Genomic DNA, 26,110 nt, shown 5'->3' with positions numbered 1-26,110 from the left:
GGCTCACCTTGGCTGACCCTTGACAAACTCCTAGATGCCAACATCTGCCCTTCTTTCACAATGCTTCTTTATTTAAAACCAGTAAAAAACCAACTTCTTAACCAGCTCCAGATCTAGAAAAGAATACCTCTGTCTCTCTCCCCAGTTACCTCTAAGGAAGAATTCACCAGACACTCCTCTCTGCTGGACCTTTCTTGGCCTTAAGTGTGTTTGAGTATGGGATACACTGTGATGCAGTGAACAGAAAATTGGCATCTTATTGCATGTCTCCAGTGTTCAATTACCATACATCCTGCCATCCCCTTCATATGCTCTCTGATTTCAAAATAGTTCAATATACTGTACTGAACAAGTTCCAGATGATGCTAAAGCAAAATTTCGAGGAGATAACTGCAGAACATATATGTGATCTGGGACAGGACACAGTTGGCTGTGAGATGAAATAGCAGTAGTCCTTCAAAACAAATTTTTAAAATTTGATTTAATTGATAAGAATAGATGATCAAAGACTTAAATGGCCACTGATCCATATCTCTGTTGTCCAACACAAATTTGAAAAATTAAACATCCTTCATAAAATATTTATTTCACGACAATGACCAAAAATAAGCACCTGGGAAGAAACCTCTTTAAAGGTAGAAGGCCATTTCATTCAGGTTATTAAAACTAAGTAAAATGCTTTAAATTGATGCTGACCACCTTTGGTGTCTGAAAAGGGCTTTATGGTTTTGCTATCAATAGTCCAATGAAATGCCAAAATATTTTGTGTGTGAAAAATATTAGCAACTAGCCACCAAGAGATTGCAGACAAGGAGAGCTAATGCTATTTCCCTATCACACACAGCTGAATCTTCATCTTTTGAACATCACAGTGAGATGCTATTAACAACAGAAATTGCTGAGTTTAATACCACAATTCTGGATAAGATTGAGAAGGTTACTTAGAAAGCTATGGCCCCTGTCAAGAATGGTGAAGTATTTATCACATGTATGGTGTCTTGGTAAATGCTTAGTAAGGAGCAGGGAAATGCTGTTCAAGGAGAGGGCTGTGCCTGTGAGGGCTGGCTCAGGGCCTGTTTCTTCCGTGCCACAGCCATGCGCAAGGCTTGAAGAATCATGTTCTCGTTGTTCATTATGTTGTAATTAGCCAGCTTCAGAAGCTTGTTGAAATCTTCTGCTTTTAGCGAGACCTCCCTGGTTGAGTATGGAGAGGAGAAACTGGAGATATCAACTTTGCCCTGTTCCATTTCAGCAGCGCTACGTAACATGCCTGTCAAGGGAAAAAAAGGAATGTGTCTGTATAGTCCCACAGAAATACCGTACTTTGATAGGTCAGTAATAACTTGGAGAGATCATAAATGCAGTTACTATGAAGATAAGTGCAGTGCTGTGACTCAGAAATCTACGTCTGAGCAAAGCCTATTGGAATAAAACAGGTGTCATTTCCACTGCAATCAGCACCATCTACTGGCCAGCTCATGGCACATCATTTTGTGCGGTCACCGCTGCTCAAGGCTGACCTGGCAGGTTCTTTGGTACAACACAAAAGGAATAAAGGTATACGGGACAGGAGGAAGCAGAATATTAGTTGGCTTGGAAATCATCTTAAAAGCAAAGTCTCCATCTCAAATACTAATCCAGAAGGACACTTTATGTACTATTGCTTTGATATTCCAGCATATTCAACCAGCATATTAAATGGCCTAAATAGAAGGCACAGTGGCCCTTCACAGAACCATTCTATACTGTGATTCTCACCTAGATCTGAGTGTCATAAAACCACATATAATTTGAAAAATATACTTTGTTCTATTCACTAAAGTAAACTCTTGGAAATTACAAGAGGAGATCAGTTTCCATTCCTCTAATCGAGGAACACATTTCTATTCCCTGAATTGCACCAAGACACAAATAAAAATATGCACAAGACTTCACCAAATTTTGCAAATGGTTTGAATCATCCCATTTTGCAATCTATTCACTAGTTTGAACAAGCAAACAAAGGGAGGCTCTATTGGGTTGAGGGAAAAACACCCAGGGAGTGGGAATGTTTCTTGAGTCAATAAGTTACCTGGGTACTGTTAACTTACCAGGTGCTACATATCTCTGAAAAGTGTCATTCACTAATGGAAAATAAAGCAGCAGAGGAGCTCCTGGGGTGTCTGCACCATCAAACATGTAGCACTCTTTCAGGTTCTTCTCATCATCTGTCAGTCCAATGCAGGGAAATGGAATTTCCTGCTCTGCAAAGTATTTGCAAGCCTGCTCCAGGGGCTGGTCAACAGCAGCAGCACAAGGAATAGAAAAGATAGCAAAGATCAGACTGCTGCCAAAGCCCAGCAGTTCATGCAAAGTCGCACAAAACAGACTGAGAGTCAGACAGCAGAAATAATGTGGACACCTGCAGCCCCAAGGACTGCTTTCCAGTTGCCTGAGGAACCAGTTGGAAATAGTCTTCCAGGGAAACACCTAATTTCAAGATGGCAAAGAGAGTTTAAACCTGTATTAAGGCACATCTCTAAAATGAGAATATGATGTAGAAACAGAACAGATAAATTCAAATCATGTTATAGACCATTAATTAAAGGATAACTTTGTGAGAAAAAATGTGGCTCTAAGCAAAACTAAATTTGCAGTCTAACACAGTAGGATTCCCAGTCCCATTATCTGTTTATATAGGAGGATAACTTGTGAGTTGACCTCAGTAAACTTTAGCAGGGTTTTAAGACTAATGTATTCATATCTATAACTTTGAATTTTAGAAATAACATGAGATTTTCAAATAACATGCTCTAGACCTCAAAATACAGCATTAAAAACATTCATCAGAAAGCCCATTTGTGGTGACCAAATTTGTTAAAATATCTAACAAAAAAGTACCATCTCATTTTGAATTAAGTATGTCCAAAAGATTTCAGACTACAAGAAAGATATATAGTTTAAGATATTATAATTTCCACTGCAGTACAAAGACAAGTATTTTTCATGTGTAATTGCATCATTGAAATGTCTTCCACTTGAAAAACTCACAGAGCCTTAACCACTGAACTTTGTGGTTTTTCAGGGACAGATTTACAATTACAAGTCTGTTTTATATTTTGAAGTCTAAAACTGTCTATTTATGTGGTAAATACTGCCTTCAAAATGTATATAACCATCTTAACCAAATTAGATACCTGCAAGAGCAGTAAATGCATTTGATACCTCACTTGAAGTCCACTATTTAGGGAGAAAAAAGGTATTTATTAAAAGAGATTAAAATAGAGATGAAGAAACCCATTACTCACTAGGCTGTTCTTGCTAGAAAATCAACATTAAAATAAAAAAGAAAAACAAATCATACATTTATAAGTAAAATGTAAATTGAGTCACAAAAGTTTCCAAACTATATTTTTGCTGTTAAATATTATATATAAGACTATAATAGACATTACAGCTAGACTTTCTTAACTTCACTTTGCCTGTTTGTGTTTCACTGGTGAAGAACTTAGGGATATTTCAAAAGTAATTTCAGAAAAATACACTTATTTTCCTCTCTAGAAATTTCCATTCTTCTTCTAAGGTTTGAAAACAACTTGTTACTAAATTCCATTAAGTTCCATGCTTCACAGACACCTGTTTGAAAGTAGTGGAAAGCAAAGCAAAAGCTGTTGTGAAAAAAAATAAGTTTTGAGACTTCTCACCAATGTCTGTGATCCACCTGTGTAATTTAAGTGTATGATGACATCCACTTTCCGCTCTGGTCTCATAAGGGGTGGGTAACTGGTTTCAAAGAAGAAAGCTGCATCCACCAGCTCCAGGTGTTCCGAGTTGCCTCTCAGGTCATTGGGAGAGGTGTCTAGCAAGGTGTCTAAAGAGTGGAAGATTCAGAGCCATCAGCAAACTGCAAAAAGACATCTGTCAAGTTAGAAGGCAAAAGGAAGGTGAGCTTCCCTCCCATTCAGGATTTTCCCTTTGCTTTAGAGTAGGTAGCGTGCAGCAATCCTAAAGCTCCTTCAGCATGTCCACTCACATTTTGTTGTGTTCCTAAACCCATGAACTGCACCTAAACCTACACAGATGTTGCATTATATGCAGAGCCCCACCCTAGCAATTTTTATTCCTGTGAGGACTTTGAGTACACAACGACTAAATAATTGAACTTTGTGTTACAGAAAGGTGTGAGGAGTTCCTTCATTCTCTCTCCTCTCAGTGAGCACTAACAGGTAACCACGAAACCCACTCATTTCTCTTCAGGACCTGCAAATGTCACTTGCTAATTCCCAGCCCCTGTGCCTGCCCCAAGGAGATATGTAGGCAGGAGAGCCATCAACACCTTTCCATTTTTTGAAATGTTCATGCTGGATGTACTCGTTGTGCATCTGGAAGCCCCTTAGGAAGTTGTGGTACTTGGAGACAGCAGGGCGATCTGTCAGGATGTCCCGGAGCGTTGTGGAGAGGCCGCTCGTAGGAGTGAAAACGCACGTAGCCATCTCATACGGCTTCTCAGGCAGGTCTGGTTGTTCCTCTGGAGATACACAGCATAAATGGCGTGAAATTGAATTATAACTATAATTAAGCAGAGCCAAGACACAAAGAAGAGCAAAGGTCAATGGGTCTTCTGTAATCATGTGTTCACAGCTCAGCATTGCATTGTTTTCCTTATGATCTGCTGTGACTTCCAGGTGTGACAAAAGTATAAACTTGTGTTTTCTAAACTCTGGTTGGTTACACGTGATGAAAAGAACATTTTGCTCATAAAACAGTATGATTTTGGTACACACGGAAGTAATTCACTTTTCCAAGCAAACAACAAACAGGGAAAATAATTTTATTAATACATTTAAGGAATTACTGCTTTTAGATTCCATGTAGGTTAAATATTACATTTAAAGCTTATTTTGAAAAGCATAGAAAAATTTCAGCATTTTACTTTCACACTAAATATTTTTACTTTTAAAAAGCTAGATTGTTCTATTTGGTTCAGTTGTGGACACCTGAATTCAACAAAACTTGCAAATTACTTACATAAACTCTAACATAAGACTTGGGGTTTTTTTATGAAAAATACAGTCCACAGAAATGTGGCCCGAGTCTGTTTGCTGGCTTTGCTTGAATTTTGTCATGAAGATGCTCATGAGTATTTCCAAGGAATGGTCTTTCAGTATGGAGCTGCTTCTCTAAGCTGGTGTAAGATCTCCAACACATTGACCTTGTTTGACATCTACTTAGTCTTTCAATTTAGTCAGATTTTGAGGGAGGGATGTGCAGTGCAGGGCAAGGAGATAGCGAAACAAACAGTCAAGCTTCTTTCTGGCTAACAAATAGATGACATGAGGCTTTGACACAAGTATTTCTTTCCCAGCCTTTTAAGGACAGCACTTCAGGGACCACCATATGTGTTCATCCCTATCTCCATTATATCAAGGCCTGTCTGATGGTGCCTTTCCTTCTTGTCATAGTCTCACTATTTAAGCAAAGCACTGACTATTCAGTAAAATCAAATAACTTCATTTTTCTGGTATGTCCCATACCCAGAGACTGAGAGAAACAGGACAACAAAAAAGTTCAAAAAATGGGAAATGTGAGTGCAGTTACCCTATAAGAGGGGTCTGGAGGAAGGTATTTTGTTTTACCTATTTCAGTCACTTTGTCTTGGGTCCACCTGTGCCAAAAGTCTTCTGAATTGTCAGCTGCGTGCCAGGCATCCAAGAGATTTTTGGAGAAGATACTACTCCACATTCCTAGAAAGTGGGAGAGGTATAATAAGCAATGCAGAAGTAAACACAAGTTCTTTTAAAACTGCCTTCTGATCCTTTCCCAGCTCTTTTCTAACTTGTTCAAATTTCTATCCAATTTTTGCATAAGCTCAAACATCTATTTCAGTGGTAGACTCCAAAGGCAAACCTATCTAGGCAAATTTATTTCAGAAAAAATTTCCAAGTCTTTTCCCTCTCACCATGTTTTACCTGGAACTTTTTTTTTAATTTTGTAGTCAGTTTTCATGTTTCTATTTTTATTTCCTTTTTCCTTTGTTAAAGAAGTATTTTCAGCCAGCTCCTTCTGTGATTCTCCTCTTTCTTACCCCACTGATTTCTTTTCAACATTTTATTTGGCTTCCAAAGAGTATCATAGATTTCCAACTTTGAAAAGTTTTTGCAAGCTACAGGAAATGATGATGCCTCAAAAGCACTCACAAAGTTACATGAAAACTTATTTGCCATTTTAGTTTATTTTTATCTTAGACCAAATGATAAAACCACCTTTGCTGGAAAGGGCAATTGAATGAGTCTCAGGAAACATAAAATCATAGAATATCCTGAGTTTGAAGAGATATGCAAGCGTCATCGAGCCCAGCTCCTGGCCCTGCCCAGAACAACCCCAAGAATCACACCCTATGCCTAAGAACATTGTCCAAACTCTTTTTGAGCTCAGGCAGGCTTGGTGCTGTGACCACTTCCCTGGGGAGCCTATCAGCAGCTCACTCTGTGCCTCTGCTGCCTCATGCTAACAGGTTTCTGGGCACTAATTCCTGAATCATTAATGTTTCTATTAAAGTCTTGTCACTCCCCCAGGTTGGTGAGTTACCTTGCATGAAGCAGATTCGTGACTCAGGGAGTTTCTTCATCACGCGACCCATGAAGAACTCGCTGCCAAAATCCTCCGCACGAATGAAGGCACCGTATTTCAGGAAGCCCACCTCGTACGGCGTGAACTCCACCCACTCTGCCAACACATGCACCAAGGTTAGCTCCACTATAGAAAATAGACCCATTGTCAGGTTTGGAATAAGCCTCTCAGACATTGGCTCTCACAAGAAAACTGGCTTAGCATTTGTCCTGAGCAAACCCTGCCAACAGCCACTGCTGAACCAGCTATCACACTGTCCCCAGGTTTGTGAAAGAACTATGTCAGGCCTGGAGAAAATTCAAATTCTTCTTTTTATTTAGTGAGTACAAAGTTGGACTAAAACTCACATTGACTTCTATTGCCTTTAGCCAGCTATGAGAAACAGAGTAACAGAATGGTTTGGATGGGAAGGGACTTTAAAGATCATATAGTTCCCGTCATGGACCAGAGCATATACTCAGCAAAGTTAAAGCTCTAGTGAATCACTTTCTTGAAGAATTCATATAATTTCTGAGACTTTCTCACAGAATTATCTTGTGTTATTAGTCTGAAGTTAATACCTGAAAATACACAATCACATGCCAGGAGATCTTCCAAAATACTGAACTCTTGATTTGTATCATGTGGCTGCTTAGTTACTCTTTATATTTCTGAACACTGCTTCTCTGGGCTTGGAGTGAGAATTTAAGACAATTCATCATTGCTTGCTGTATCCCCACAGTGTATCTCCCTGGGTGAAAATATAGCTCTTTTTCACAATTGAAACATTACCTCTGAAATCTTTGGTGGCAACTTTGTCCTTGACATTTAGAGCAAGGTAGATGGGCAGTGGGTTCTGACCTTGGTTCACTGCCTGACGTTGATCAGAAAGTCTGTGGTGGCTTTTCTGGATTTGAGAAAAAAAAGAAAAAACAAAAACAAAGAAAAACAAAGAGTTAGCTTATAATCAGTTCCTTAAAAACATCAGCTTATAAAGACTAAGACATCATTTTCCTGAATGTGCTCCTAAATTTACTTCCACGTGTTTGAATAACAGGACAAGAAAGCAGGAACAATTTCTGTTAAGCTAACTGGCCATGTTCAGCTTTCAGTATACAATGACAGCGGTGAATCACTTCACATTCTGTTCTAGCTTTGTATGGTTAAATGTAAGATAGAATATACAGCATATCTGGGTAATTCAGCTGTTATCAGATCATCTGTTAATGATAAGAGTTCTTCAAGGCAGCATGTTAATGACCCTTCTAAACAAGATTTCTTTTTTTAAATACTATATTGAAAGTTAAAATCCACAGAGGAAAAGTTCTTGAGCTGTACAATATTAACAACTTATACACGAAATGGAAGTTTTGAGTATACTTCAGCCAAATTAAATTCTAACAAATTTTGCTATGTAGCACTGAGGCTGGAAACACTGTGTGAAATATGATATGAAATGAGAGTATTTAACCTTATCTGTTTCATCTGGACAAAAATAAACCATGCTTACAGAATTTGGAAATAAAATAGCTTTTTTTTCCAGCTATCATCTGTCTGGAGAAAGTTCAGAAAGTTTTTGCTTGTGTCATTACAATAAAATTAGAAATTGAAGATCCTGAGAGGTCAAATTCAAAGTAGCTGAAGGGCACCCACTGCAGCTAATATATCTCATCAGCTCTGGATCTATATACTTTCTTATCACTAAGTCACAAACTGCTGGACATAATGGGTACATCTGCAGTGCATTCAAGTTAAGAGTGCAGCTTGTGCAAATATTGCGGCAGAGGAGAGATAAAAGCATAGGGCCATAAAAAACACCTAAGAACCTTAAGATTTTCTTGCACAGCTGTAGTGTTAATCAGCATTTTGCTTACTTCAGAGCTAGTCTGAGCATTTCTGGTACATTCAATCACACTTCAGGCCCCAATGTAGACATACTACTGTCTCTAAGTTATTAATGTAAATAAGTGGTGTTCTGCCTATGCACCAAGTACAGTGTTACTGACCAGGTGTCTGTTCCCAGGGCTCTAGTTTCTTGCAATGGTTGTAAATATTAAGTCAAGAACTTTATGATAAGAAAGATGTATAGACATTACCCCATCATTTAACATGGCTTCAATCATGAGCCCCCACAGATCAATAAAAGATGTTTTATGTCCTGCTTGGGTCCTTTGGCTCAGCTCTCTGTAATAATTCCTCAGACTTTTCAAGCAAAAAGCCCCCATCTTGCACTTGGCTGCTTGCTTCCGTGCTTCAATAATTACTTCCCCAAGATCCTTACGTGACCAATCAGCATCTTCATATAGTTTTGTCATTGTCCTGCAGACAGGAAACATGATGGAATGCAAGGAGAAATTAACAAGATGCTTTTGAAACTCAGAGAATACACCCTGTAGAGTTTTGGATGCATATTATTTATCTTTTAGATACTCTTCTCTTTGAGTTTACTTTGAGCAGAAATGAAAGTCTAAAGGCAACCAGGCAAAAATCACTTAATCGGAGATGCAACACAACAGCTGTCAATGCTGTTTCTGTCAAACAGTAAATAACAATAAAACAACATTTTCCATAGGATTAAGGATGTTTACACATCCAATAAAGTCTCCTCTTTTAGTTAGGGATAGGTCACGATGCACAATAATTCTTTCATAGATGACTCATAGCCCAAAGATGGAAGTAATAACTCCATTAATCACCTTTACCCTTTCTGAATCCGAGACAGAACATAGGCTTTTCTTAACATAGCAAGGTCCAAACAACAGTATCAAAATGACTCCTCACCATGTTGTGCCAGATGAGCCACTGATGTATGAGACACAATCCAGAACACGCAACTTTTGGAGACCCAAAATGCTGCCATACATGGCAGTGAGTGCTCTTATGCCACACCCTGCTGTGGTCACAGCCACTATAGGCACCTGTTTGACACAAAAAAAAGAGCAGAAAGCATAGATTAAAGAGTGGCATTAAGGCAAAAATAATGTCAAAAGATTACAGAAATGCAAAAGCATCATCCAGACACTAGTAAGATAAAACACATAAGTTAAGAGATAAAGAAACATTTCTCTATTCTGTATATCCCGGTGGATATGCAGTAGGTGCTGGCACTTCAGATAGGATTTTTAAGAAATACAGACCAAACTATTGGTTTGAAATGCCTTCAAATAGTTCACTTTTAAGCTGAGTGGAAACACAGATTTTGCTCATCTAAACAGACAGTTGAACTCTCCAGCTGAGATCACACTGGTGGCAAAGTGCCCTGGAGGATGAGCTGATGTTAATGATCCTCACTCCTTATCCAGATGGAGGTAAAAAAATCATCCCTCATCTCCAGGCTTGAGGGAAAGGAAAGAGAAAAATCCCCCTAAAGTGCCCTTAACTAGTTACCTCATGCTCTTGCAGATCTTCCTCCAGATGAAGAACATCCTTTAGTGCAGCAGCAACTACCTTCTTTCGGTTTTGCAGGAAATTCTGTTCATCTGTGCAGAGGTCAAACCCCAGGCGGGCATCAAGGTTTCTTGGTCTGAAACACAGACCCTGAGTCCTGAGACCAGGGCATAGGTATTGTTGTATTATTAGTCACTGTGGACAACTCCAGCTGTGCTTGTGTGTTTTAACAGACCAGTTTGTGGACAGTATAATGTAATAAATGGGAAAAAGCAGCACCGCGGACAGGCCTCTGCTAATTGCTGTAGCTGTAAATGAGAATGCAAATAGGAAGGCAGAGCAAATCATGACACACTGTCCATTAGGGTATCTACTACAGACTTCTGGTTTTATTTGCTCATATAATTAATTTTTCAAGTTTCTGTAGTGCTGCCATGCATCCTGTAACTAGATAACCACTGTCAACAGGCGCTGCAGCTGTGAGATTAGAGAAACAGCTACCATGCTTTGAAGCTATTTTGTTTATATAATTCAGAAATGTTATTTCTTTGTGAAGCTGCTTTCTCCATCTCTGTCCATAATAGTGCACACAAATCAAGACCTGTTGCTGAGATGCATTAGCAGCTTGGAAATTTGGAGGACAGGGGACCTGTGACTTAATTTGCCATCAATTAAAAAGAAGAACCTCACAAATAAAAGCTACAACCCATAATGAACTCACATATCTGCTCCCATCTGAGCCTGCATCAACCCCTGCTGATTTCAAATTAGTTTTTTGTAGGAGTAGATGCCTCCCGGTTACAGAATCAGGTCTTGCTGGAGACTCACTTACCATTCATTTGCCTTTGTGTACAAGTCAATTGTCCTGTCCTGAAAATCACAATACAAACAGTGTGAGCATGCTGAGGTTGTTACTCCTGCACCTCCCTCCCCCACTCCCTCTAGGGCCTGAGTTTCACTATCCTTGAACTCAGCAATGTGGCTGGATAATCTGGGCAGCAATGGTCTAGACTGTGAGAGACCTCCACAAGTTCCAGCACATCTGGGCTGAATAAAAGTAAGACATTCACCCAAGCTAGGTGGGCTTAGGGTCCCTCAGCTTCTCATAGTTTAACATTCATTATTTGGGAAGGCTGTTGAAAGATGGGCATCTGAACCATATGGATGATCTCTACTTTATCTTCTACTCCAGGCATTCACTTTGCAAATATAAGTCCTAATTGTCATACTGTTAGGGTGCATACTATGTTGATGAATGCACATATTAGATATGTCCTGAGGAAGCTAGTTTAAACTCAGAACAGGGTTTCACAGGGCATGCCTGGATCCACTGCAAAACAAAAGAAAAAGTAACTATTTCATAGTTGCAGAGCAACTGTCATTCACATCTTACACCACAGCATGCTTCATATTTGACAGGAACTGAATCACTGTGCTCTAAGACTAATCATCCACCGAATTGAATGCCTGTTGGGCTGTTTTCTCTTAAGAAAGACTTGTTCTCACCTCTCCTATTGCTATTTTCTCTTGTATAGGAAGCGAGTTCAGAGGTATAGTCACAGATTCGTTCATATTCCTTTCATTTTGACTTGATATAGACTGGAAAAAGGGGTAAGACAAAAAATAAACAAGTTACCAATTCAAAAAAAAAAAAAGAAAAAAAAGAGAGAAAAAAGGTAAAAGCAGTCTCCCCTGTCTCACATACATGCACTAACCAATTCCCAGCACACACAGATCTGCACACACACTCGGGTCTTAGAGGTCCCCAGTGAAAGAGGTATGTGTTAGTGGTGCTCACTGCTCACATACCCTGCTGAGCCGTCTGCGGCGCGGCAGAGCCACAGTGAGCGCCGACTGGTTGTACTTGATGTAGTGGAACCTGGCCGGGGACGTTGGGCACAGGCAGGAGCTCAGTGTGTGCGTCTGGGTTCCTTCATACGACCCGTCCACAGTTAGTGCAAACTTTCTCTCTGAAGCAAAGGTGTTCAAACTTAAGCGCTTCAAAAATGTGGATAATTTGTTTACACAGTAATGTAAGATATGTTTTCCTAAAGTAACAACATCAATTTGATATCCAAATTATCAGAATAATAAATAGACTGATTTATCTGAGGGATTCCATTTTAGAGATGGTGTACAGAACGTGTCATATAGTGACTGTTGCTATAGCACCACTGCACTTAGATATATACATGATAGCAGAGACTGTGGCTCTGTTCATTAGGTAATGATTCACAGCCAATAATAGTTTGGGGGGACACTCTCTTCTGAAAGTCTGAAATGTGCAAAATACCTTATTATTACACCAGAATAATGTTTGAGTATTACATACTGTCTTATTGCTGAGATACTTTGAAAATTTTGGACTTCTGGGAGAAACAATTTTTGTATCAGACCACAGTTCTCCTTGGTATCACTTAAATCTCAGTCCCTCTATCATGCTTCTCTTTCCTTCAACCTGTAATATTTCTTTTGAAATATTTCTAGCACTGAAAAAATAATGTCTGGTGGTTTTTTCCTTTCATGCAAAAATCATCTGATATGTCTGTTGAAGTAATAAAAAATGGCCTTTATGTAGAAAGATATCAACCCACAACGTTCAAGGTGAAATATATTCTGTAAAGCTACACACTCCAAAGTATATAGTCAGCCTTCAAAAGAATTATCTCACTTAAACATTCTCAGTCACACGTGGCAAACTTTTTCTCTGAGCTCAACTGGATCATCCAGGTGCTTAAGCAGTGTGCGGGATTGGGGTCATCATGAGATGTCAGAAGGTACTTTAAAAATTGCATAGGAGGCACACAACTCCACAAGTACGGGCTTGACATGGCAGTGATACGCTGCTTTAAGTGTGCAGCAAATGTCTTTGTTAATATACTGTGTCTTGTGTTTCACCCAGTGGCATGTCTTATATGGTTGTACCTAAAGAAATTCTATGAAGTTAGGTGGTAAAGGAGGCCCAATTCTTATTCTGCCCATTACTTTGTCCCAGAATCCAGAGACAACAGGAGTTAGCTTCAAGTTTAGAACCCAAAAAACCTCAATTCCTTGCATAACTGCTTTGGAAAATTGTAAATATCTGGCAAGACATCACTGCAGAGGAAAATATTTTGTGGGGAAATTAGACCATGTGGTCATGTCACCAAATTCAGGAATAATCTGTATATTTTTGATCAACTACAACTACCTCCACAGGCCACTAGCATCAGTGAGATTTTGTCTTGCATCCTAAATAAGTTTTAAACCAGCATGCTCAAGTGTAAAACACTGAGTACTTCTTCCATTAAGAGGCAACCTGATTTGCTCCCTAAGTCAGTGAAAGGCTCACCCATAGTGTCCTTCCTCAGCCTCCCGTCGTTCACCTGCACGTCCAAACAGGAAACCTCACGGGACTGTAAGACACAACCAGGGCAAGAGACAAGGGCATTCACTGTCAGCAGAGCTTGACCTCATCCAGTCCACTGGACAGATGCCCACAGGGCCTTGGGGCATATGCCTCAGGGGAGAGGTGGTGCCAGCCTGTAACCCCACTACCAGGTTTGGAAGATGGGATTGGACTTCCCCATGGGAAATAACAGAATGCATAGAGATGAGGAAAGAGAAGGGATCTGCTCACTCTGCCTGCAGGACTGGCCCTGTAAGGGCCTGGGGGAGGATCAGCCACAGGAGAAGGCTCTCCAAACAGGGTGCCCAGCTCTCCCCAGGAGAGGGAGGGGTGTCATACCCCTGAGCCCAGCTCACTTAAGGCAGAGGTGAGCACTGGCAGCAGGTCAGTGTCTTCACCACTTTAACCTCTCCCAGCACTAGTCACTAGCTGGGACCACGTGAGAAATCCAATGCCAACACCAGCTTTCGGCTGTGTGCGTTGGTCTTGGTCAATGCCTCCATGCCACCACAATGGCCTGGTACCTTTAACACCAGCTTTGCAACGAGCATTCCTATACAGAAGGGAAAAGGATTATGAAATAAAAATTACCACTAGAACTCCATTAGTTATAATGTTTTCGGGAGGATCTGGACTGAAAGACAAAATGGAAAACAATCAATTCAAAACCAGCACATTCTTATTTTTCTCTTTTTCTGACTCTTCTTTAAGCATTATTTCATTATCTTTTAAAGATAAAGTCTATCTTTGGACAGGCAGCATAGATAAAGAGAATCAGAAATTCCACATGCATATTCAATCCAGTTTGCCTCTCACAGGTTAGAGTCTGAATTTTGCAACATTTGTGGACATCCAAACAGAGGAATTCCTCACTGTATTAGAGAGGATCATTTTCTGACACACTGAAGACAATTTACACAGGGATGGCATAATCACACTATTGGCCAAAATTGTTCAGTTCAAACCTGTAGAATCAGAGCTAAAAAGCTGCTGAATTCATCCAACATGCCATAAAAAGGGGGAGGATGGGGGGGGGGTGGGGAATTGCCATTTGCCTTAAAAATCAGCAGCACTAGGACTGATCTACATGTTTATTCTCTTCATTAACTGTACAGTCAAGCAAAGAAACACGGAAAAAAAACTTGTTATGACAGAGTAAACATCTGGTATCCCACCGTAAAGAACAAGAGGGGAAACTTAAAACTTCCTCCTATGTAGAATGTGCCTTTCAGCTTGATGAACAGCTGCCACCAGGGATATCTCTTTGCTCCCACTAGCACCTGTGCTTGCTTCTATGTGTGTCTGGATGCCCAATGTAGATGCATGCATACCATGCACCATCATGCATTCCTTCTACATTAAACACTCTACCCAAAGTTACCTTCTGTTTCATTCAGATGTTGGCAGTGTTAGGGGACTGCAAGTGTGAACTGATTTGTAGCAGTACCCTTGTGTTTCCATCTTACCCCTCCAGCTATTTCATCTTACACACCTGCTCTCCATGGTGAATTCAACCTCCAGTTCCTCTTTTCCCTGCAAAAGAAAATTAAGGCAGTCACCACAGCTTGGTCTCCTATGGGGAGAGATACCCTACAGGAATCTATGCCCTTCAAGTGTCTCTATAAACCAGAGTCCACCTTTTGTTGCTTCACGTGCCACAGACCTAATTTTCTTCATGTTATATCTGTTATACTTCTAGTATCATCTACTCCTAGCATCTTCTCTACTAATTTAGCAGACTCCTAATGTAGGCCTTGCAGGACTAGTGGAATCCATACGGCAGGGCCTCTTGGTGGCTGCTCCCCCCTGCTCCCTCTTGGCATGCTCTCCACACATGCATATTCTCACCTGACCACACCCTTTTTGCTTTGTCCTTGAATTTTATCCATACCTGTGGATTCAGCTGGAAACTTAGTTGAATGTTTTCTCCAAGCTGGATTTTGGAGACATCAAAGAAAACAGTGAGGAGATGGTCATCTTCAGTTACTTTGTCCTCATCACACACTTTAAGCTCCAGAATGTTCTGGGGAGGAAAAAAAATATGAAAGGCTTAACAAATGTAACATGCTACAGATATTTCATTTCAGCAGAAGAACCTTGGGAAAGAATGAAAAAATAGAAATATTGTTGTTGCTCTCTGTGTACTCTATTGACTATGCAGGCAGATACAGTCTTATCCAACCATCAAAATCTAAATAAGTACAGTAAAAGAGCATGAATACTTCACAAGGGATCTCGAAAGGACCTGCAGAGTTGAAGGACTATATAGTATGCTTGATATCTGGTAAGAATAGCTGTTGGAGGTGTCTGCACGCTTACCTTAACCTGGCTCTGAATCGTGAAGTGGAAGGTCTCGTTCCATGTCGGGTTCTTGCTGTTCTGGACAGTCTTGGTGCGGAAATGCTGCACTGAAGCTGTTGGCAGGCTCAGGCTCACATAGCAATCAGACTGACTTACTGTTGAAGACAGGGAAAGCAGGAAAGCAATGGTCCAATGCAACAATCTAGTTCCCTGTAAGGTGGGCATTTTTAAGCTCTGTACATAAAGCAATACACAGAATTCTCGCCTGGCGCTAGCTAACCTACCATCAAGCTGCTGCTAGAAAACCATCTTGCTTTACTATTGTAAAAGCCTGTCAGTGTGTTCTTCTTGAGAACTACTTTTTTACAAGTCCTGGAAAAAAAAAAATTCAAAATACTCATTTGTGTTGCTGAAGAGCTATCCATACATATAGGGGCACATACACACAGTGGCCTCATGGGGCTGGCCACCGTCGACATTAGCAGCTGTGACAGGGGCTGCACATGGACAGAGCCCAGCTCCTACACACTGGACTTCCACAGGTAAGCATGAACATGCCTTTATATGTCTAGAGTAGGTCTGGCTGTAAGTTCTGTCTTGTCTACTTTCTGAGCATCCTTTCTTTCCCCTAGGACCTCTGGCTGCAAGGAGGCAAGAGCTTGTTGCATTCAAGGTTCCCATGAAGTCAAATTTCCATCACAGAAGGCAGATCTTCTACCAAGGCCCCTGATTTCAGTCCGCTTTCCTCCCTTATGAAAGTTACAAAAGGAAACACTCAGCAACAGAGTTTTTCAAGAAAATATAAAGAAAATCCAAGAAAAGAAGATTAATCATCTGTGGAGGTTAAATTATTGAATTTAATCTTCTGTGAAGAAGATTATAAGAAAAGCATTGAAATGCTGAACAGTTTGATGAATAACACTTGCTTTGAGAAGCAGCTGTACTGAGGCACAATTTTCAGCAATAAAGCTGTATAAAAACAGGTATTGCTTAATGTCACTATTTTCACCTGCATCTCTGTGCCTCAGCCAGAGTGGCAAAGGTATTTGCAACACTTCATGTACAGGTGGAAGCTTGTCTGTTCTTCCCAGCATGCATTGTCTGTTCATTCCCAGCATGTTCTTCTCAGCCGACATTACTTCTTTGTACAAAATTGCATTGCTCTGCTGTTTCCATTCGAGGCATGTACAGGTTGTAAAATTCACCTATTTATTTTAATGTTTCCAGATGTAGGGAAGGCAGCTTTAATGTTTTTTTTTTTTCCTTTCTCAGCTGAAGTGGCCAGTTGTAAAGTGTGACTTCCCACCTGAACTCCATGTAGGAGCTTTTAGCAGGAAGGAGTGGTTAGCAGCAGTCTGCAGGGCTTGCATCATCAACAAGCACTTTCATTCTGAGGTCAGAATAATCTACTGGCAAATATATTTGTCATCATTATTAGGAAATAAAAAAGCAAGCATGAATCATTAGATTAACAATCTTGTGGACCCACACTCAAAGTCAGGGATGGTCACCCTACAGAACATGATCTCTTAGTTAGGAACAACAGCCTGTACAAGTGCCAAAGTTAACATGGGGAGCATTGCCATAAATGCCAATCCCATTAGTAGAATAGTATTTCCTCTTTTTTGATGCCTTGTACTCAAGCATTCCTGCCATCACACAGCAGACACACCTTCATCTGAACAGCATCTGAATAGGCCTAAGTCTTGTCACACTTCGTTTTACTGGCAGGCTTGACTTTGGGAAACACAAAATAATTGACTTGACCCGTTATTTACTCCCCACGTGCAACTCAAGAATTAACAAAATCGTCCTTTTTTCGCCCTTGATTTCTCTGAGGCTTAAGTAATCTTTTCTGTGTAACTCTGAATGAAAGATTTCTTTGACAGAAGAGTGACTGATGTAATAGTTTTCATATATATTAAGATATATGATTTCCAAAAAAAAAAACATTACAACACATAGAAATCAGCTGAGCTAATAACAATTCTAATAGCTCACAAAATTCTGTGTGCATAAGGAAATGTCCCTACAAAAATATTTTTTCATTTTTGGGAAGCCCAGACTGATGTAAGTACAGAGTGCTATTGGCTCTTGTCACCACTAGGAGAAGGATCAGAAGGATCCAAATGGGGAAGTCTATGGGTGAACCAAAGTTTATTTCATTGACATGTCCCAATTAGTAACACATGCTCTAACTTGATCTGTTGCAAAGAACGCAGTAGTATTTTGAAACTCCATCAATTATTTTTTGTCTGTAAGTGGTCACTGTCTGCTACTGCACTGTATCATCCACCTTTGAGAAATAACTACCTGTCAGACAGCAGAGCCTGACTTCTCATTTAGATCTCTGACTTTCTCTGGGAGACTTCTGACAGCCACTAGACAAGTGTGCTTCTCTTTTCCCATCTACAAAATGCATTTGGTGATGCCCTTTGCACTTCAGATACATACCTCTGTAACCTAATTACCTCTTGTTTGTAAATTATTTTCCAGGTGTTAGGAGGGAGGCATTTACAACACCCAGGAACCTTTTTTACACATCTTGGATACCTCAGGCTGAGAAATGGCACTCCAAAGCCTATCCTATGCCCTGCCTGGTGGGTGTCACTGCAATATCCCTCTGCCTTTGCATGCACACACACAAGGCTGGCACTGCCAGCCACGTGTGAGCAAAGCCCCACCACACTGTACGTCAGCCTAACCAATGCCCAACTACAGCAACTAGGCTGTCACAGGATACACACAGCACAGCATCACACCAGTGACCGCTTGGGTCCCTCCTCTCCACCATGACATGTTAACAGCTGTCAAACATGCTTGGGATGGCAGCCATGGTATTCCTGTGGGGCAATTTCCGGCCAAAAGCAGGTGTGGCAGCAGGTATTTATGAAAGCACAGTCTCCTCGTCCAGTTATTACACTAAGTGTCTAATTATCTTCCAGGATAATAGCAGGCAGGACTGGATCTTAATTGTGCTTTACAATTAGGAAGCATTACAACAACATGAGCCATGCTAAAAAACACCATAGCCACAACCACATGCTGCATCCCAAACAGCAGGGCACCCACACATCTGGCTCGAGCTGAAATCTCACCTGCCTCATAGAGAGCTCAAATTAAAGCAGGGCTCAACCAAACATTTTCATTTTAATTCCATCTTTTTTTTTTTTTTTTTTTTTTTTTTTTATATTAACAGATGCAAGCTTCATCCCCCACTGTGATCTGAGCAGAAGCCTCAAACATCTTTTTCCTCATGGACTGCCTTTAGCTCCTCACTGTTTCTGTGAGGTAAATTTTTTCATGATACTTAAGGTATAGTTTTTTCTGATTGTGCTGAAAGGACCTGAACCAAGAATGTGGTCTCAATCTGGCTGAGGGACAAGTCAGCATCGCTGTCTTCTAAAGGGCAAAATACTAGATAATTGATGTCATTGAAACTTTTAATACTATCTTTTAAATAAGAACGTGGGCTACTTCTGTGGCCTTCCAGAAGGCAATTTACAGGCAGACTATCAGAATTCGTTCTGTCCAAGGAGATCAGTTCCTGTCCCCAGGGAGCATCCAGTATTCATCCTCTAATAGGTAAACTTCAAGAAAAACCTTTCACACTTTCTCCCACCCTCCCCTTAACACTGGGTGGAGCACCCTACAAGTATCCCTAAAATTGTATTTATGTAATCTCATTTACATCCCTCCTTATAACACTCCTTTGTTGAGATGTTGCTAAACAACCTTCTTTGTTTGTCTTTATCAGTCCACGTCCTCTGATTTTATAATCATATTTCATGCAGCACCTAGAACAATAGGCTGCTGGTGTGCAGTTGCAACTGCTTAAATGGTGAAGTAATAAAAAACAATGAAATAATAACAACAGTGCAAGAACAGAACACCAGAGGAAGTCTGCATGTTCCTGCAATAAGTATCATGGTGGAACACAGTTCCTTAAACAATAATGTATTTTACTGACTATATTTTTTTCATGGATCTCAAGAGACTTTCACATGAATTGATCTCATATGTGGTAGAATTGCTACTGCAATTCTGTAAAAAAAGTTTTCTTGAAAATATAAAACATACTTAATCGTTTTATAAAATATAGTACCCAAATTTGTCTTGTATAAAAAAATCCAAAACTTGAAGTTTCCAAAATTAAAAAATATAGTTTTAAAAAAAATCTGTAAAACTTGAAAAATGTAATTTTCTTACTAAGAAAATTATGAAGAATATTTTTAACTCTATAGTGGTCAAGGTCCATTTAGCCAAGGGCCCACATTCCATGTTCACTGAGGGGTCTTGGGCAATTTCAGGAAGCAGAGAACGATGGCTTAAAATTGCTGAACTTAGTATCCCCATGAAGTAGCTTACTTTCACATTGTTTAACCCTTAACACTCTGCTTCCTTGCTTTTCTATTTGTCAATTCTACTTAAAGATTGCTCTGCAGCATCTTGGTTTTTAGTCCCTTTGTCCACTTTTTTATGTGAAAGACCTTTGGTCTTATCAAGGATGGATATCATGCCTCACATTTGTAAATGGGTGTCTAAGGAGAGTATAAGAGGGAAAATATCATTTAATGCTCTCTCAGCCCTCACAATTTAAGATACAGAGACTTCCTGAGCCTACTTTACTGGATTTTTTTTTCCTTCTATGAACTTGTCTAGATTCTGCCTGCATCCTGCATAAACTTTGGCATTCGTGATCTCCTGCCATGGGGAACTCCCAAGCTGTAAAAGTCATGTCCTTCTGTTTGTCCCAGGGCTATGGTGGTTGCCCAAGTTGAGCAGTTGATCTTGAAATTTGCAAAATCTCGGGAGACAAAGCTGTGTATTTAAGGGTGGGTTGGATTGATGCACATCCAAGCCTTACCACATGAGGGAATCAGGATGCTTGTGAAGGACACACCCAAATCTGGGAACTGGCAAGCTATCACAGGTCCAGGAATATCAAGAGTCCCAATGGGCCTGATGAGCTTGTGGGTGTGCTCAGTGAGAAAGGGGAATGTGAAGAACACAAACAAGTCACTAAATTCACATGAGTTATTAATGATATCAGATATTCATTAATACACAAGTGGAAAATTGTGTTATAAATTACACACTGAGGGATCAGTGGGAAGGGTGCACTAAAAAGATTCAGGGTTTAAAAAGCAGAACGAAACTCTTTAAATTGTCTTAGTTAAAAATATTCCCTTATGCACTGAACTCCTATTAAAGGTCTTTTACTATCTATTCCATAAGAGATGTTAGTGAGGTTTTGAGATTCTCTTGTTATGGATGAATTTTCCCATCTCTATTACCTGGAAAACAGAGCAGATAGACCAATAATAGAGTTAACCTGCAGCACCAGGTTGGGAGACGTTTTAAGCACTAGATGAGTATTAAATAAAATTATCTGAAAACTCTACAGAAACCTAGTGCAAGGTTAGGCATAACTAGCAAGAGATAGAAGAAGCCAATTTAAAATGTCAAAAATCAGTAAGGTGAATCAAAAATAGGTGACACTTACAATCTTGTTCTATCTATAAAATTTTGCAAGAAAGAGAAAGTAATAAAAACAGGGCTGAGAAAAGGAAGAATGAGAAAAAAATCAGTGTTAGGAAAGTGGTCCAATACAGAAGTCTGCTGGTGATGGAGGACAGGTGCCTCTGAGTTTGTAAGCCTATGTCAAGCTAATCTCTAGAGAGCTGTAAAGATGACTGAATCAAGTCTACAATACTCCCCTGGTTTTACACAAACCAGCAAAATTTTCTTTGCATTTTTTTATCTCAAGACTCCCATTTTGCTGCTTCTCAGTGGAAGTCCTATAAAGTTATGGACATTTAATTTGCACTAGCTTTACATTGTCAGAAAAGCTAAGCAGAAGTTAAATTAACTAATTTAAACTTTTGAAATATAGGTTTAATTATATGATAAAGAGCCTGTCATTGAACTCTGTGACTTCTGTGAGTCTGGCTGCATAGAAAAATACGCCCTCAAACAGTTTAAAAGCAAATCTTTCTGATAAATACAGCTGAAAATTTTCACACTGAAAATTAAATGTTACTGGAAATAAGCAGTTGTCAGTCAAAACTAGATTCAACATTTAAATATATAAGCAAGGCAGTGCGCCCTGACTGGTATGATTTTCTTTTCGTACACAATGACCATCCACAGCAAATAAAGCATTCACCTTTTGCAAGTGTCTGTCCTGGGCTTTTTGTGCAAAATTTTTTCCCCTCCAAAATCACCTCTGTCACACAAACTGCTGCTTTAGAAAGCTCTGTGGGGTGGTGAGACATTGCTTGAACTGGGAAGCAGAAAAGGCTGAGCATTTCACTCCCTGTCTCATGCCCTAGAAACTTTCTAATATTGAATAGGACAACATCAAAACATAATAAACCCCATCCAGAAAAAAAACATCCTAAAGATTAAAATGAAAAGCATTGATCTAGATGAGAAAAAGGATGAGAGGAATTTTGATAAGCTCATTGTTATGCAGATGTTTTAATAAAACATAATGATCTAGGGAGATATCTAAGCGTTGCAATTTTTCCACACCTCTTTTTTCAGATCAATGAGCATGTTTGTACATTCAAATGGGTTTAGCTGTAGGAAGGGATTCCTCTCCAGACTATAACTGAGCTTCAAATATGCTTTCCATGCTGTACAAGTAGTCTAGTGAGAAGGTTCGTATGGATTCTTCTTCCCCATACATTCATCAACAACAAAGCATCTTACTGCTCTTCACTAAAAATCAGAGTGAAAAACTTCTTCACTTACCTTTGGTCTCCAAACTGTTGCAGAACTTGAAGCAAATAATGTTAGAAAGGTACAAAAATATCTTGTCCTTTATCTTTTTAAGTGAACAACTTTAGCTTGGCCCTGCTCATTAGAAACTTTCTGCATTCAGACCTTTTTATGTGTATAAATGAACAGATGCAAGACAATCAGCCCTCTTCTCAGATAGGAGGAGGTGGTTTTCATTCAAGCCATTTTTTCTAATGTTTTGCAGTTCAGTTATTTATGGACCATTAATAAATATTTGCATAACTGTAATTCCTGGACAGTTTGTAAAAGGATTTAAGAATAGAGAAAGCTAACTGTGAACCATGCCTATTGCTGAATGAAATTTGATAGTCTGTAAGAGATGGCAAGTGTGCAGTCCTGAGCTCACATCAAATATTCTTTGAGAGACCCAGGGTTACACCGTGTGGACATTACTGTAAGAAGGAACCATGGAAATAAAGTTCTTATTGCAATCTTTCCTGTGAATAAAAGAACATTTATTCGCAGATTCAGATCTGAAATATTTTATGCAATCTGTGCAAACATGTTCTGCATTACAACTGGTGGCTACACTTCAGTGTAGACAAAGATATAGGAAAAACAATGTTTTCTAACTGTGTTACCTCATCTTCAGCATACCAGGATCACACATCTTCTATCTCTCTTCTTTTAAATATAGTCTGTAGTGTTTGTGACACTTGGTATATTCAGAGGAGTTTTACAAGCATGAGGATGCTCCAGAGGTATAGCACAGATACTCACACAAGTCTGCTTTCCTGGCATTTTTCATCTGTATGATTTTTACAGTGAGCAAGTTGCATGGAGAGGGTTCTGTCTGTTGAACAGCACACAAAATGCATGGGATGAGAATGCAAAAAGGAAGAACAGAAGTATAGTCAGAGATAGAACTGAATTAGTGTTTCAGTTCCAAACAACAAAAAACATCTCTGAACTGAGGTTCCCTATTGTGCATTGACTTCTTCCCAGAAGGTTTGTAGCCAGGTGTGACCACAGAGCAGACCTCTGACATCCTCTGTTTTCCATTCTGAGGACACTTGTGGTAAACCTTCAGGTATCTGACTCTAACAACCCAATCTCATAGAAAGGTGTGATAAATAACCTTGCTGTGTTATTAATACAGCTGACACATATCTTGGTCTGAGAAAATTCACAGGATGTCATATATATCCATTATATTTCACAACAAACAGCAAACAATCTAGCAGGGCAGGAATTAGTAATGATATCAGGGTGTAATGATGCTGCTCATCAGTTGATTTATAGCTATATAATTACATTCTTATGTCTGATATAGAGCAGTGCTGGCTTTTAAAAAATGAGGACCTGGAAAGGGCCTTCCAGAGACCTATCCTGAACTTCTCAGGAGGAGCGAGTGAAAGGCTCAACTCTGTAGTTAATTACCTCTCTTTGAATAATTCAGCTCACTCAATCTTCCTTTAAACAAAGCTCTGAGGAATACATCCAAGGAAATATTTGCAGCTTCCTAGTACTTAAAGGGGGCTTATAAACAAGAGGGAGAGTGACTTTTTACACAACTAGTTATAGGATGACAAGGAATGGTTTTAAACTAAATAAGAAGAGATTTAAATCAGATATTAGAAAGAAATTCTTTACTCAAAGGGTGCTGAGGCACTGGAACACGCTGCCCAGAGGACTTGTGTGTGCCCCATCCCTGGAAGTGGTTCAAGGCCAGGTTGGATGGGGCCTTGAGCAACCTGGGATAGTGGCTGATATCCCTGCCTCTAGGGATGGGGTTGGAGCTGGATGATTTTTAAGATTCCTTCCAACCCAAGCCTTTTTATGATTTTTGGGAAACCACCTAAATCTAAAAGTGGTTACCAAAAGACATTTAACAAACTTGTGAGGAAACAGCTTTGATTTAGTCCTTCTCTCATCTTAAGCAAGGATCAGAAAAATGTGATAATTAATATGTAGGGGCTGAAATTGATGTACTTTTTTCTCTAGATAATTGTCCTTCTTAAAGGAATAAATGGAGAAAAAATTGCACACATTATGCTCTAAATTACAAAAAAAAAAAAAAATCCAAAAACTCCAATCAAATAACAACAAAACCCCATCAAAAATTCCACAAACAATAGAAACACCAACCCCAAAAAACTTCCAACAAAACCACACCAAAAACCAAGAGAAAAGAGCAAAATGGAGTAGTGATGCAACAAACAGGTGTAAGAGACATTTCATGCACACTACCTACAGAGCAGGGAGTATCACTGCAATGAATACATAGATCAGTATATAACAATACATTACCATTCATTCCCTTATTCCCCAAAACTGCCACCATTTTAAGAGTGCTATCTTTAACATCTCACATAATATTAGTTTTCTTTCTTTCCCTATGCATTCATTGACATTAGTGATAACTCCTTATTTTTCCTCAGTGTGTTGTTTGGCCTATCCCAGTTGGGTGGAAGCAAAAAGGTATCTTCTCCTATTAACTGGGGATTTTCAAAATAGTGAATTATTTCATCAATAAAGTTTTTACATTCTGGAAGGCCAAAACACAAAGTAGTCACAAAACCCAGTCAGAAAGAAACCCCGCTTTGCTCAGGACAATTCTCAGAGCTGAGGATACAGGAGGTGAACCATCCCCTCCTAGAGCAGGTCCCCTCTGCCCCCAGGGCAGCCCGCTCAGCTCACTGCAGAGCCTCCTCTTGCCTTTTCTCACCTGGCTCTTGCTGTAGAACAGCCCCATCGTGGTCCTTTCCCCCTGTGAGCCAGGTGTGAAACGCGCGAGTGGACGTGTCCGGAGGAGTCTCAGGCAGGCAGCTCCGTGTGCTTTAAGCAGCCAGGAGCCGGCAGGCAGGTGTGCGAGTGCCTGACTCAGCGCAGCCTCACCCTGCCGCCACCACCTGAGCAATCCCAGCTCCTCCTCCTCCTCTTCCTCCTCCTCTCTGCCCGGGAGCTGAGCGCGGGCTGCACACCTGCACCGAGGCACCTGGCTCCGGCACTGCAGAAGGATGGTCTCTGCACTTCCAGGTAGAGATGAAGACTGAAAAGTGATTTTCCCTTCACGGTTATGGGCACTGAACAAATGTTTTACACTTTTGAGCATCCTCATCACTTTTTGAGGAGTCCACAATGCTCTTGCCCACTGTCAACCTGCAGTCCCTTGTGGGGAAGTGACAGGCAGGAGCCAGGGACCATCTGTCCAGGACTTCTTTGGCCAAGGGCATCCAAACAGACCAATGTGCATACAAAAGCCTTTTTGTAGCTTTCATTGCTTTTAGGGAGTCTGTGTTCTTTGCTTAAAGATATGTCTGAAAAAAATTTCATCATATCCATCTCACCTTCCATTTTGCTCTGTTTGGGCAGTAAATTGTCTTTTGAATCACCTGTGGAACCTGTGAGAGAGTTTCCCTTGTACAGAAAAAGCTTTAAAAGCTCACTTACTTTCTCAAAAATTTTGTTACTTTGTGCATCTGAATTAAGATGCTTCAGTGAGCGACCTCTAAGAGGATATATTTGGGAGGATGAAATAAATGTTGAAATCAATGTTAATTACTCCTCACATTCTCACATACTCTTTATGTCGTCACATTTACAAGACTTCACTGCACAGGACACTACACAGCATGTGAGGTGGTCCCTGCCTCATTGAGGGAGTAGACAAAATTAGTACACAAGAAGTAAAAAACA

The 26,110-nt window shown here is 40.0% G+C and overlaps 1 protein-coding gene across 1 annotated transcript; it reads right to left on the bottom strand.

Moving 5' to 3' along the window:
* Positions 1–882: 882 nt before the first annotated feature.
* LOC137475765 (cytosolic phospholipase A2 epsilon-like) lies at positions 883–25,202 on the bottom strand. The gene is made up of 20 exons (XM_068193436.1): positions 25,140–25,202; positions 23,192–23,264; positions 15,683–15,819; positions 15,255–15,386; positions 14,856–14,896; positions 13,955–13,997; positions 13,307–13,370; positions 11,785–11,945; positions 11,482–11,574; positions 10,808–10,845; positions 9,976–10,132; positions 9,370–9,506; positions 8,685–8,907; positions 7,381–7,495; positions 6,568–6,705; positions 5,616–5,723; positions 4,316–4,507; positions 3,684–3,850; positions 2,091–2,274; positions 883–1,270 (listed from the first exon to the last, which is right to left on the bottom strand). The coding sequence occupies exons 1-20, from the start codon at positions 25,164–25,166 to the stop codon at positions 1,035–1,037; spliced, it is 2,466 nt and encodes an 821-aa protein (XP_068049537.1). The 5' UTR covers positions 25,167–25,202; the 3' UTR covers positions 883–1,034.
* Between the last annotated feature and the right edge of the window lie 908 nt (positions 25,203–26,110).

This window comes from Anomalospiza imberbis, chromosome 6 (genome assembly GCF_031753505.1).
Source record: "Anomalospiza imberbis isolate Cuckoo-Finch-1a 21T00152 chromosome 6, ASM3175350v1, whole genome shotgun sequence".
NCBI lineage: Eukaryota > Metazoa > Chordata > Aves > Passeriformes > Viduidae > Anomalospiza > Anomalospiza imberbis.
The sequence above is the reverse complement of the archived record's forward strand: the minus strand, read 5'-3'. Positions and strand labels throughout refer to the sequence as shown.